Genomic DNA, 14,698 nt, shown 5'->3' on the forward strand with positions numbered 1-14,698 from the left:
AATTTACATAGTCTACATGGCTTTTTGAAAAAGGGAAAAACGTCCGTCCGTCATGTAAGCAAGACAATCAATGTGGCCGGATACAGGTTAAAGCAAATTTTTGTTCTCACCGGAGGGTCAAACAAAAAACCGCACTGAATTTCGTTTCACACCGAACACCGTGGGTTTAAAAACACAAGCATCGCACACCGTAGGGTTTGAGATCACCGCGACACCGCACGGTGAGATTCATTCACCGAAATTCCGCACAAAAAAAATTAGCAACACCGCAGCACTGCAAACCCCAATGCCCCCTCATCGATTGTGAATTGATCATTGCAACATATCCATATGCTATAAATATGATACCAGAAACATAACATAACATAATGTGACAATTGTTGCTTACCTGCTCGAGCAAGGAGCAGCCTTCGCTTGTTCTTTACCGCAATGTCACCGCTGACTTTGCAGAACCTCAGATGTCCTTTTACGTCTCTATCACATTCCCCGATAGAAACACATGCCACGTTTGATGGGTAATCTGTACTCCCACTACAAGGTCCACCAAGAGGTTTAGAAAACTCGCAGAGAGCCATATCCTTGTGAAAAATTTGTCCAGTTTACTTGAGGAATCTGCCAAACAACACTGCCGAAAACTGTTGGATTATTTAGTGCGAGTATTTTCCCATTTTGCACGCCTGTGCTTGTGCAATAAATAGTCTTTAGTGGTTAACTTAGCAGTCGGTAGGATTTGCCGCGCTGATAACACTGCTTGAAACAGCGCAAACGCAGCTGTAGGAATTTTCAGGTCTAAGACATGTCATGAGAAATATCGCTTATTACATTCCGATTTGCTAAAATACGACGACGGGAAATTAAATTAAAATGTATGATTGGAAATCAACAAATTCAACTGCATTCAGGAAGCAACGACCTAGACTAAGTTTACACTAGAGGACATTTTTCCGGATTCATGATGAATCCAAAACGTTTTAGTTCCGGATTCATTCTGCCGTTTACACGAAAGTCGACGAATCCGAAATAAAAACTTCCCGGTTTGGTCGTATCTCCGGAGATTTTGAATCCGGAATTTAAAGTAGGAACTTTGAATCCGATAACTTTTGAATCTGGAAAGTTTTGTCGTGTAACCGCTTTTTTTCTCGAATCCGGATATTATTATCATCTGCAATCTTTTGAGTTTGCGGTGAAACCAAAATGGATCTGGTGCTAAAAGCCTGTGGCCTCAACTATACATTCTTTCGAACCCGTTCTCCAAAAAACCTGGCAATTGATAAGTAATAGTACATTTTGTATGATTTTTGAAAACAAAGTTTTAGTTCCCAACTGGCAGCAAATTGAACTGTCACGTAAGCACGGTCATGCGCTAATGTTGTTGGTTCCTAATAGAGGCTTGAATTCGGGAATTCATCGCGATAATCCAGGGTACGAGAATTTATACCTCTTCTATTGGCTATTTTTCTAATAATAAATTGTTTAAAAAATTTACAAACAAATCAGGCCGAGTAATTTTAAAAATTTTCCCCTCCGACAGGCACTGGAATTTGAATAGTGCAATATGTCGAAAAGACTAAAAATGGCTTAGACGTTTGGTCTTCCCAACAAGTAAGTATTCACGGGCCGCCAGTAGATTTTTTATATGTTAGAAATGAAAGGTCAAGAACGACTAATAACTATTTTAATTGCAAAACGATGCGCGCCAGCTGATGTTTTTGCCCTTGGATTTAGGGTCAAATTTACGCAAAACGACCTTGTTTAAGAAGGAGTTGATGTATGGGCCTCTAAAACTTTTGGAAAAGCTGAAGAAAATATAAAATTTCATTTTTTAGAAAGCGTAAATGGCATACTTTTACTTGATATAAAACGGAGTCTCAATTTTATTTTTCTTAACTTGCTTTGCGAGGCTGCTCAACATTCCAGAGATTTGCCTATTTTGGGGTTCGCGCCAAGCCCCATCTGGTCGAAAATGGACATTTCTCGATTTCTCGAAAAATAAAATTCGCTGAGCCTTTTAAACTCCATTTTCGAAAATAGTTCTATGGAATAAAATGGAGGTCGATTTTTTTTAACTGTCGGGCGATGTTTGATATTTAGAGGCAGCGGCTCTTAAAATAAATTCCCGGCCTAGTATTCGTTGTACGTATGATTTTTACTAGTTACCAAAATCCATTTAATTATTTCTTTCTCGTCATTGAAATTAAGTCACTGGTTGGACCAGGAAAAAATTTCTCTGATCAAATAATCAGCTGTTAAAAAGCTTACTCTCTGAATTCAATTCTGTGTCCCTCTGATAGAGATGCTCAAGGCAGCTAGTTGTCTGGGTTCCAAAATGGTTGCTTTATTTGCAGTAAGCCACACGGCGAGGTAACACAAAGGGAAACAGACAGCGAACGAGATATGCAGATACAGCAAGTTTTGGAGTCCACATTTCTCCAAAGTAGTAATGCAACAAAAGGATCAGGAATTTCACTGTTTATATTGTGTAAATGATGTTTTGTTACACGCCATAGGAACTCGTGCATCAGAAACCTTACCTGGTGCAAACTGAAAAAGACTGAATTGTCACCGCGATTGGTCTTAACAACGGCGTAAAGTTCATCCTTTTTTTGGCTAGGAGAAGTTTATATGAAGCGAGAAACCGAAATTTAAGTCACCTATTTCTCAAATATTCCGCTATTTCAAAATTGGACATCATGTCTAGCCGTCATTTCAAACGAACTGACAGAGTGGAACTCCATCCATCGAGAAACATCAAAAGATCAAAAATGAGAAGAAAAAGTTTGGCATTGCCTGAGACAAGAATATTCGAGCAAAGTAAAGATAAATTTAATCCTACGAGTTCATGAGTTTATGTATATGGCGTGATTCCGGTCACCATGTGTTTAAATTGAATTTCCGGCTGACTATCGCATGAGCGATGACGACGCTTGACAAAAATTGTCGTTCGTCTAAGATAATTACAAGTAAGCTAGATTCCGGAATTTGGAGCACTTTTTGGCGTTTGCCTGAATTCGAGCTTCTCGATTTTTTTCATTAAGTAACGCAATGCATCTATTTATTACTTTAATTGCATTTTGTTTACATTTCATTCCCCAAGATTAAAGAAATTTTTGGGTCTATGGCTTTTTTTAATAAGAAAGATCGTAAAATATGGTGCTCGAAATACCTCTTAAGATTCATCACTGAGTCAGGGAACCAGATGCAGAGGGTCAGCGAGTGGCAACGATTCTCATCACAAGAACTCGATATGCTGTCGCTATCAACTGATAGACGATTCCGCACATTCTTTTCTCGGTCATAAGCTTGGTGAGAAAGTCAGCTATCGATGCAAAGGGAAGTTTTTTAGTTGTGACTGTATACTTAACAAATTAAATTCGTGTTGTTGTACCAATGTTTAAGTTTAAATCACGGGTGACGACAGATTTTGGTACGATAAAAATAAAAGTAGCTTACGAAGCGCAGCCGAGTAAACACAGATTTCAAACGTTTGCGCGTGTGTAAACCTTGAATTGACTGGGTGTCATGCTTTAGAGCTGTCACAGCCAAATTGTCTTGTGGAAAAAGGCTGATAGTTTCTAAAGAAACTGTTTGGGGCTGCGAAACGGGAGCAACAAATCTCTCTTGTGACAGTTTCAAACGATTACATAAGCCAGGAAGCCATGGGTCTAAAAAGCGCAAAACTGTTTTTTTTCGAAAAGTCTGGAGTTTTCCTTTATAAATAATTAATCTCCTCACGCAAACCAGACATTTTACCTCTGTGATAACCAAGGCAATGATTCTGATGTTCTTTGCAGAAAAAATCAGTTGGAGGAAAGGTGATTGGTTGAGTTTCAAAGCTCAGATAGTTTTGGTTACTAGAATCAATATATCGAAAATACTCTAATCACGCTTTCAAATGTTTCACATTGATTAAATCAAATTGTTTATTTATTCATTGGTTGTTGTTGTTGTTGTTGTTTGTTTTTTTTTTGTTTGTTTCTATGGCAGACCACACCAAAGCTAGATATAAACGCTAAAACGGGTGTTACAATTTCACATTGCAGTTTAATTCAATGTCATAAGACCTCGGGAATTGATGATTTATTTGTAAAAAAAGTAATGACATTTTCAAAGTTTATACTAAGTTTTCAAATGTTTTCCTTCAGTACGCCCATGCAAAGAGCCCCGTTTTTAAACTCATCGGCCGCACAAACTTACCGCTTGTAAGTCATTGATTTTTTTCGGTTTTCCATGTAACTTAAATGAAATATGTTAAGTATTTTGGTACACAACAGTTAATGTTCATACAATCATCATGCTACAATATCTATTTAAGTTACTTTTCTATCAAATTAGTAATGACAAAACAAATGATTACTGACAACTGTTTCTATAAAAGTTTCTGCGAATTACAATCATTCTCTTACAGTTTTGACTTATTTTTTATATTTTTTATCGCTAAATCATTTCTGCGATTGTAAACGGGCAGAGCTCACTTATGCTCCCCTTCCTTTGTTTCCTCCGGATTCTGCTGCGATATCTTCACGCTTGCTGTCTTGACGTGATCAATTTGGGCGTATACTGTTTGGGACTGCTCTTGAACAAGCTTTGCACTGTTTCCTCGGGCATGGGCCAGATCTGCATACACAAGTCCACGGTAGGGAGGAGGCATCTAGATCAGATAATAAACGAAGAAATATGGTTATACCAAATAAGTAATTAGTGAAACCAGTGACACTGAATAATGTTAGCAACATGGTAGCTAATAAGCAAAAATATAGAAATAAAATAAATTAAAATAAAAAAAAAAATAATAACGAGATGGAAGAGTAAGGACGACTAAAGTTTATAGACGAATAGGATAAGCCAACAGAATTAGTGTAGCTCTATTTGATTTTCGCCCAAGCTTTTGTTTTCTTTTCGCTGCATGTGATTTGTTTTTGGTCTGTTTGTTTGCTTGTTTTCGTTAGTTTGTCTGTTAGTTCTGGTATACATTACGCAGTTTTCATAGGACCCTCCGGATAGCTAAAAACAAGTCCAGCTGCTATGTTCCAGCTGCACGCTTGGCTATCATCAAAATATTTTTTTAATTGAACAAGTGAGTGTATCAAGATTTTGTTTCCTTAAAATAAACAGCGCTGGAGACGAAAAAAGTCTTCTTAAAAAAAAAACAAAACAAAAAAAAACAAACAACAAAAACAAAACAACATAAAAAATACTTTGGTCAGAATTTAATTTGTTAAATGTTATACCTGTGGGGGCTTCTTCCTCTTCGTTGTCATGTCAACACTTGCGTACAAGTATTCATTGTTTCCGCCAGCCTGAGGTGTTTCGCTCTCTACAGCCTTTGCGATGTTGTCGAGTCCTGAATCAGGTTGATGTGACGAGCGACCAATACAACCGACACCTGACACCTGGCTCACAGGTAACCCACTTGCGCCTTCCTGAGGGCGGCCTGAGGATGTTTTTAGGGCACTTGCTTCAGAACTGTTCTTGCCTTTTCTTTCTTTATGAACAACAGCGTAAACATTATCCTTGTTTTCTTCTTTTTCGTCGCACAAAGTGCGTGGCTGCTCTATTCCTTTCTTACCTCTAATCCTCATCACTTCTTCTCGTTCCTGAATTTCTGAACATCCGTCACTTCCTAACCTTGACTTCCCATTAGCGTTATCTATGTCACCATGCTCACTCTCTTTTTGGAAGTCGCTCCCTGTCTCGTGGGTGGCCAGTCCAGATTCCGTTTGTGAAAGGGTTAAGTGTACAGTAAGTTCGGTGGAGCTATGTGTTTGTTGGGCATGCACAGGATCAATAGATTGCAGTTCGGAACTCGGAGACACCTCGTAGGTGCAAGTAACCCGATCGAGAAGGTGATCTAAAGGTCATCTGTAAGGCAAAATGATATTTTCTCTCAAAAAGCGGTAAAACGGTTTCAGTAGGATTGTAATATAAAAGGATATGTTCATATAGCTTAATTAAGTGTTTGCCCTTTTGTTTTTGTGTAGCATCGCATGACAGGACGAAAATACGTGGACTGTAATTACCTCCCGTTGTCCCATACAAAGCCTTAGAAAACTTTACTAAGGCTTCGTATGGGGCAACGGAAGGTACTTACAGTGCACGCACTTTCCGTCCTGTCATGATTCTGTACTCGAACCGAAATTTTTAGGAAAAAAAGTAACGTACTGTTAATGATATGAGTTACATGTATACTTTGAAGCAAATAAGATGGACCAAATCCAGTGACAATCAAATTTCCATTGAGAAAAGGTGATGATGGCTGAGCAGAAAATGAGGTTTGGAAGGGAAAAAATATTGCAATTGTCATTATGTAAGTACCATTACCACTATGTAGATCTGAAAATATTTTGTTTGTGTCTTGCAATACAAAGCCAAATGAAAGATGTTTTGTCATCACTCAGAATATTTCTCATGGAAAGTTAAGTTTTGCGGATAATTTGTTTATAGACCCCTCATCTTTCCATGTTCAAATTCTGGATAAATAAGATCTTACGAGTTCATTAAAATCAATTAACGGAGTACTAAAGATTAAAGTATCCTACTGTATACCACTTGCCGTTTGTCATGATAAAACACGTCATAATCGACGTTGCCGTCGGAAATAAAAAAGAGAAAAGAAAGAAAATCCATGTTAATAGCAAGCCAAGATAAGGTAGAAACCGCCCTTTGAGCTAAAGCCCCCTCCCCTTCCAAGACATTACAGGAAAGGGACAGGATCTCCAAAGGTAAAATTGGGAGTAGGATGATTGGCTCCCTATTAGCTTAGATACATTTTCTAATTTCTCAGAAAGGTATTAGCCAAATATTTTAGGTTCTTATTCACATGTTTACCATACTCACTGAAATTGATTTTAAAAAAATGGAGCTATTATAGAAGCTCGATCGGCTATCTCAGACACATTAACACAGTAAATCGATAAACTTGAGAGAAGTTGGGAACTCTTCTACATTCTAGTACTACGAAATAAGCTAATAGCATCAAAAAATCATTTATATTAATATATAATTATACTTATATTGAAAAGGGAGACGAAGAAGGTTATACGATAATTCAAAAGAGGCAAAAGCAAAAACAAAACTAGAAAAAAAAAAACAGGGGAAAAAAACAAACACATGACAAACAAATAAACAGACAAAAATGAAGATGTAAATGATGTAAATGATGCAAATGACTTGCCTTGTTTTTTATGACCATGGTGTCGTCGACAAAACATTATCCCGAATACGACTGCAATCGCTAGGATCACAACAGCCATTAGCACTACGATGATCAGGACCAAGTTTATTTTACCAAATGAAAAATTTTGCCATGAGGATTTACGAACGGTATTCTCAAACGTAGTTCCTGAAGAACAAAAGGAAAATGGTTATTTCATTGGTTTTCTATGTGGCGAAGGCTAATTGAACTGAATAAGGTTCAAGCGGACACTAAAAGGAAAAATAAGGAATGTCGAAAAATCGAAAGTCACTTTTCACGAATTGTGATCGACAAGAGCTAAGAAACAGTTTATCTTTTTAGATCGATATTTGGAATATCATAGGTTTAAATTTTCTATTAACTCATCTGCTTCATTTCTAAGCCTCCCTGCCCGAGATATTTTTGTCAAGATCTTAAGCTCTGTTATTCAATAGCGAAAATCGATTTCCTCTGTTTCCCTAGTCAACTGGAAGAAGATATTACATTGAGCGTGAGGCACACCTCACAATGTCACCCTCAAGAGAAGTTGCTGATTAATAACAAAGTTTTTGGGAAGTACGAAGTTGTCATACATGATGACGTTGCTTTAATGTTATGTAAGGAAAACAATGCAAGTAAACGTATTGTTTTATGGTTGCATTTTATTCCCCATCAACAACGATACAATCCAAGTGAGGAAAGAAAAGTAGAACTATATGGCAATCAAATAGAAAATTACATGGATTAAGATATGGATAAGTACAGCTGGTAGCACGTAGACGACTATTATACAGACATAGAAGAGGCTAACAGGATTACATTGTATCTTACGTTGGGAGTTTAAATGTGGGTCAGTTTTGCAGTGTAAGAATATTTGCTTTTGTTAGCAATGCACGAGGCTTTGACACACTGATTCTTTGAAACGAGTAGTAGTTATCAGTGAAAGCGGATCACGGTTCGACCCTGACGCAAAGCAATAGAGAAAATAATTTGCAGAAATCATTACTTTCAGAATCACTCACGTACCTCACGTTTATATAACCTGATTTATTATTCAACTCCACTCCGTATAGTGTAAATAACGCCATAGACGAGTAAAAACATCACGCGGTATTTGATTTTAAACATATTTCTGACGATGAAGAGTAGGAGTGGCTGCCGATTATAGATTTAAGTTTATTGGATGAATCGAACGAAGAAAAATAGCTATACGAATAGGAAATGTCTTCATTTACTGAAGAAAATGGAAACAGCGACACGACAAGGCGCCTATTCCGTTCCGCTTTCCATACTTCTGTCACGCACTCCCCGTAAATAAATATCCGCGAAATTCTCCCGCACTGGAATAACAGTTCGTCGTGTTGGATAATGAATAACTTATTATACATTTTGTTGTGTAGTATCGCTGATTCTTCTCATTCGTTATTTGTATTTTGACTCGTGCTAAGGGCTCGTCAAAACACGGCACGACTCGAAAAAAAATACTCAGCGGTACTACACATCAAAACGTCTCATAAGATATATTTATTATCCAACTGTACTTGGCAGAGTACAAATAACGCACGAGACGAATACAAATATCACGCGATATTTGTGCTCCAGAAATATCCACGAATTTCGCCCTCACTAAAATAACAATTTGGCCCGTTGGATAATAAACCTCTTACACGTTCATGACCGAAATGGCCATGGGACTTATTCATTTTAGTGATAAATGAAGGAATGAGTTGATGACTTGATAAGTGAACAAGTCAATCAAACAATTAATCAATAGATCAATCGATCGTTCAATAAAACCAATACATAGGCATGTAGATATTTATTAATTAGACATAGACGACGTTAAGATGGCCACATTGTACCTTGCGTTCTTTGATTTGATGTAGGTTGGTTTTGTAGTGTTGAAATTGTTGCACCTCTTGGTTGTTGGGTGGAGGGTTTTTTCACCCTCTTTGATGATTCTTTGAAACGAGTATTAACCAGTTTTTGTGGCTCATGAGTCGACACTGACGCAAAGCAGTAGATGAGATAATAAATTTAAGAAATCCTTAGATTCAGAACCACCCACAAAACAGTCAAATCACTTGATTCATTTTACTTATACAATTACAAAAATACCAACTAATGGAACCTTAATTGTTCGATTTCATCTTTCTTCATTTCGATATAACCTGTACGATTTGGCTCTCCCTATAATTTCATTTTTGTCAAGGTGGTACATCAAACCTTACTCGTTTTTGGGACTATCTTTGCTTAAACGATAGCGGACTAGCTTCCCGTAACTAGATGTTCTTCAGAGATTCAAAGGTGGCAGGCAACTGCCTGAAAATGTGGAGCTATTTACATCGAGAGCTACTGTAAAATTTGCATTCGGATTCGAAGGGATCGCGAGAATGATCTTAGACGTATATGAGAACGATCCTTCGCAGTAAAGCACTATTTGAGCAATAGTGAAAATCAGACCTGAAAAAATTTCAGGCCTGTACGGGACTCGAACCACTGACCTCTGCGATACTAGTGCAGCGCTCTACCAATTGAGCTAACAAGCCAACTGGGAGCAGGCCATCAAATTAATTCGATATAAACCCGTAGATGATAAATCAAACAACAACAAACATATGAAACATATGTGTGAACTGCGGTTATGAGACGTATATGAGAACGATCCTTCGCAGTAAAGCACTATTTGAGCAATAGTGAAAATCAGACCTGAAAAAGATTTCAGGCCTGTACGGGACTCGAACCACTGACCTCTGCGATACTAGTGCAGCGCTCTACCAATTGAGCTAACAAGCCAACTGGGAGCAGGCCATCAAATTAATTCGATATAAACCCGTAGATGATAAATCAAACAACAACAAACATATGAAACATATGTGTGAACTGCGGTTATGAGACGTATATGAGAACGATCCTTCGCAGTAAAGCACTATTTGAGCAATAGTGAAAATCAGACCTGAAAAAAATTTCAGGCCTGTACGGGACTCGAAGCACTAGTACCTGCACTAGTATCGCAGTACTAGCACTAGTACTGCGTACTGCATACTAGTACTGCATGCTAGTACTAGTATCACTAGTACTAGCACTAGTACCTGCACTAGTATCGCAGAGGTCAGTGGTTCGAGTCCCGTACAGGCCTGAAATTTTTTTCAGGTCTGATTTTCACTATTGCTCAAATAGTGCTTTACTGCGAAGGATCGTTCTCATATACGTCTCATAACCGCAGTTCACACATATGTTTCATATGTTTGTTGTTGTTTGATTTATCATCTACGGGTTTATATCGAATTAATTTGATGGCCTGCTCCCAGTTGGCTTGTTAGCTCAATTGGTAGAGCGCTGCACTAGTATCGCAGAGGTCAGTGGTTCGAGTCCCGTACAGGCCTGAAATCTTTTTCAGGTCTGATTTTCACTATTGCTCAAATAGTGCTTTACTGCGAAGGATCGTTCTCATATACGTCTCATAACCGCAGTTCACACATATGTTTCATATGTTTGTTGTTGAATGATCTTAGAGTTTGGACATGAGGCTGAAACGGAATTTTAGGTTTGACTTCGTAGTACGATGTTACAAATTGGAGAGTAAAAAGGGTACCGTTTGCGATTTCATCATTCAGTAGTATGTATTTGTATTTAAGAATATTTATACAGGGTAGCCCAGTTTAGCAGATAGCCAGTTTAAATGGGGCCCTGTGAACACCCACCCATCCCACCCCAGGGGAGGAGATCCACAACACAGTAATCTCGTACGTGGGAAATTAACGTCTCCTACCCCTAACCCTGCAGGACACGGGGCCTTTATTGGTCCTTATCCGAGAAGACTAGAATATCTATCCATTTCTTGATATTATAGAAGGGAAGCAAATTCTCCTCAGTTATTTGAAGACCATGACTATTGGTCCGGCTAGGACTCGAACCATCGACCTCCCGCACAAAAGTCCGGCGCTCTAACCAATTGAGCTAGCCGTTAGTTCGATTAAGTCACTTCTACGCCAAGCCTAGATGATACATATTCCTAAAAAGTGAGCCATTTTGATTGTCGCTGCATATTTGCACGCTGTACTTCAAGTATGGTCGCATGCATGGAATGGTCTCAGGTCTGGATCAATCTACTATCTTCATCACTGAATGAAGGACAATTTAACTAGAGCAATGAAAGGAGTCACTTGATCAATGAATAACTCTACCTTGCGTAAGTTGACACGCCGACCGGAAAGCAAAGGAGGTGTTAATAGGCCTGTGCGACTCCTGCCATTCGCCAGCTGCGCTTTTAAATTTTATGCCCTCAAAGTTAAGCTCTTATTAAGATATCTCTCAATGACTTACCCTTGCGATGTAATAATAACGGCTTTTGAGATGTCATTTCCCCATCTGTATGTTTCTTGAGGTTTGGCAAAGCCGGATGAGATAGTGTTACGAAAAGCAATATTTTTCGTCCGTGCGCGCGCTATTTTCTCTGTTCTCAGTATTCTTTCTCTCCCTCAGAAAATAACTTCAGAGATATTTTTTTCAATGTAAGTCTTGGAACGCGCAGGTTGACAAATTATTGCGTAAATTATGTCACTGTCAACAGAGTGTGCCTCAGCATTACTATCCTTTAGAAACACTAGTAAATAAACTTGTGTAAAGTGTGCATATCGCATTTTGACCGATTTCGTAAGAACTGATACTTCATTTAAAGGTATCAATATTTCAAAAATAAAGTTATACGTTATATTTTTACGAAATCTTGTATTTATTTCAGCATAAAGTCTCCGCTTTAGCAAAAAATGTGAAAGAATTCTCCGCAGGGGGAAATCTCAGACATGAATTAACTTGGACATAACTGAGAACGATATTACACCGTTAAAATGATCAAAGGAAGTTGTGGCCGTTTTCTAGAATGAATCATTGGCTATTATGGATATTCTCTGGACGTTTCTAAAGCGAGGAAAACTGATTAAAATATAATAATGATATTATTGTGTTAATCATCGTCATGTCATTAATATAAGAATGATCTGCATTCACAGACAAGGAGTTGAGGCCATCGATCAAATATTGCTATAGTATAGCGTGCCGCGTGTAACAAAGCTATGAAAGGCCTTTCGGGCCGAATTATTACAAGAAATTCAAGGAGTGGGAAGAAGACAATTTGTTTTTGGCCCTTCGAGCCATTGCGCGTGCAAAGTAACCCAGTAAAGTGCTCAAAGTATTGCTTCTAATTTGTTTCATTCTCACCTATAATCGAACTTTGTGCATTGGGCGAGTTTAACTTCTTTGATATGATTTTAAGCTTGATTTATGGCGATTGATTATATAGTCCTGGTGTCGAAATTGGTACTTTTTTCTTCTTTATGCTGGCAAATAAAGACAACATGTTTTGCTGTTATATGTATTTAGTAAGATAATTGACCCTCAAAGATTAAACTGTTTCATCATCGTTTGGTGTTCTTGCTGTGTTACATATGGACGCCTAGGAGTAAACGCCTTATAAGATAGCTTTGTCGGTAGATCAGAATGTCGTTGGAGAACTGAGGAGAATTGCTTCGTGTTTATGTTAATTGCAATAACTTTAATCATTGTAATATAATGATAATGATGATATGTTTATATCAATGATAACAGTTTTGCTGGGGCGTCTCATCATTTTTCATAATGAACAGGCTGATCGTTATTATTGGACTTATGGTATGATAACGTTAGTTTGAATTAACATCCAGCCACGATTTTGTGGATATATCGCTATACGATATACTATGATTAGGATCACAACCTATGCTAAACATAAAGAGGGAGGGCTTGGGTATTTGTACAAAAGCTCTAAGGATTTTATTTTTCCTCATGCACCTCTTATAGCAATTGAATATCCCTTAATTTGGAATATACATGATATTCTTCCAGCCTTATAACTCCCCCAAAATAATGCATAAAAATTGAAAATAGCACCTCCCATCCAAGTGAAAACTTGTTTATGGCGGTAGCATCCTGCAAGTATCCTGCAACTCTCTTTGCACGTATGTTTCTTAACCTGTTTGTTTGATTGTTTTTTGCTAGTGTTTCCTCTTTTTTTTTTTTTGAGGCGAACAGGGAGAAGGACTTAGAAGTACGACATCCAACAAAAAGTGTGCAGTAGATTAGGGACATTTCAGATGTCAAATTTTCTACAAAATATTTCCCACCTTCTGAGAGCACTTTATTCCAATCTTCAGTTTTAGAATTTGTCAATTGTGTTTTGAGTGAGGTGGACGTTGTCGTTGTTATTGACGGTTGGTGGGTTGATCTGAGTCCTGTCATGACATGAATGAAAACATCATCCTGTTTGCTTGAGGAACAATCTAGGAAACAAAAAATACGAGAATGACATGCGTGCTTCAAAAGCAAAGTGCATTTATCTTATTGCTATGTTTACTTTGATCAACATAGACTAGCATGATCATCACTTACTGATTTGCTGTTCACATATATACCCTGGTTCGCCGTCATATGACTCTGCTTCACACGGTATGTTGTTATACTTTCCATTGTGCAGCATCTCTACGCATTTTTCTTCATCAAGTTTGTTTGGTTCATTTTCTCCCCATCTGGCTGACGTCTTGTTAACCCACGCCGTGCTTGTACTCAACCAGCACCACCTATGAGTTCCAGTAACATTTCTCAAGCCGATAAACCAACGCTTCTTTCTTTGCTTGTGTTTCGTGGTCAAGTTTTTGACGAAGTGCCATTCTGTCTCGGTTTCCATAGAGACAAGTGAACTATTGTGTTTCTTAACACAATTTTCCTTGGCACCCTTCCAGTGACCTTTATCCTCGTGAAAAGAGTACTTGGAGCAGATCTTGACTCCTGCCTTGAGGGAAACCAACCGATTGAGGAGAAAGAGGAAAATAATACAAGGGAAATGACCTATACATCGTAAAATAGGTTGTGGTCATTCATCGTGGTAAATAACACTTAAAAGAAATACGCAATCGTTTGTCTCATGACGTGATCACTGTCGCCATATTTACTGTGAGCGTTGGTGATTAGGCGTCCACTAGGTTCACCAGGAAGGCGAGTTTGTTGTTGCTGAAGGGCTGTTGATGGTTTAAAGGATGTACAAAGCTTTCTACGTTGACACGGGGCAAGATCGTTAATGTGTCGTCTACGTAGTACGACCAAAGAATGCTGTCCACCTGGCTTACCAGGATGGCGTGGTCTACAGGATTCCCTGAGGGTGCGGAAAGTTTTCCATTGGCGAAACTGGCAGACCTCTGCAGGAGATAGTCAAGGAACACGAATCGCTAGGGCGCAGACCTCAACTGTCTCGAAGCACGCCCACAGCGATGGATACCGCTCGCACTAGAATGAATTGAAGTCTATTGATCGCGACCCCCATTTCTACACACACAAGGTGAAGAAGCATTTCACATAAGACTTCACCCTAACAAAATTAACAGGAAGAGTGGAATTCAAATCCCAGAAGCCCGGATGTTGAGGTTAAAAAAAAAAAAAAAAAAAAAAAAAAAACACAACAGGGCTGTGAAGACCACAGAAGGAACTTAAACTGAA

The 14,698-nt window shown here is 38.4% G+C and overlaps 1 protein-coding gene across 1 annotated transcript; it reads right to left on the reverse strand.

The window, feature by feature from the left end:
* Positions 1–3,895: 3,895 nt before the first annotated feature.
* Positions 3,896–13,892, reverse strand: LOC111345921 (uncharacterized). Its single transcript, XM_022953206.2, has 5 exons — positions 13,598–13,892; positions 13,333–13,488; positions 7,001–7,339; positions 5,229–5,848; positions 3,896–4,648 (listed from the first exon to the last, which is right to left on the reverse strand). Exons 1-5 carry the CDS (start codon positions 13,890–13,892, stop codon positions 4,469–4,471), a joined length of 1,590 nt encoding a protein of 529 aa, XP_022808941.2. The 3' UTR covers positions 3,896–4,468.
* Positions 13,893–14,698: the final 806 nt, after the last annotated feature.

This window comes from Stylophora pistillata, chromosome 9 (genome assembly GCF_964205215.1).
Source record: "Stylophora pistillata chromosome 9, jaStyPist1.2, whole genome shotgun sequence".
In the NCBI taxonomy this organism is placed as follows: Eukaryota; Metazoa; Cnidaria; class Anthozoa; order Scleractinia; family Pocilloporidae; genus Stylophora; species Stylophora pistillata.

Coding starts and splice junctions, on each gene's coding strand:
- LOC111345921 (XM_022953206.2), bottom strand. CDS start 13,892: ATGGAAACCGAGACAGAATGGCACTTCGTCAAAAACTTGACCACGAAA. Junction 7,340..13,332: donor GAATAAAGTGCTCTCAGAAG/GTGGGAAATATT, acceptor TTTGTTCTTCAG/GAACTACGTTTGAGAATACC. Junction 4,649..5,228: donor AGAGGAAGAAGCCCCCACAG/GTATAACATTTA, acceptor TATCTGATCTAG/ATGCCTCCTCCCTACCGTGG.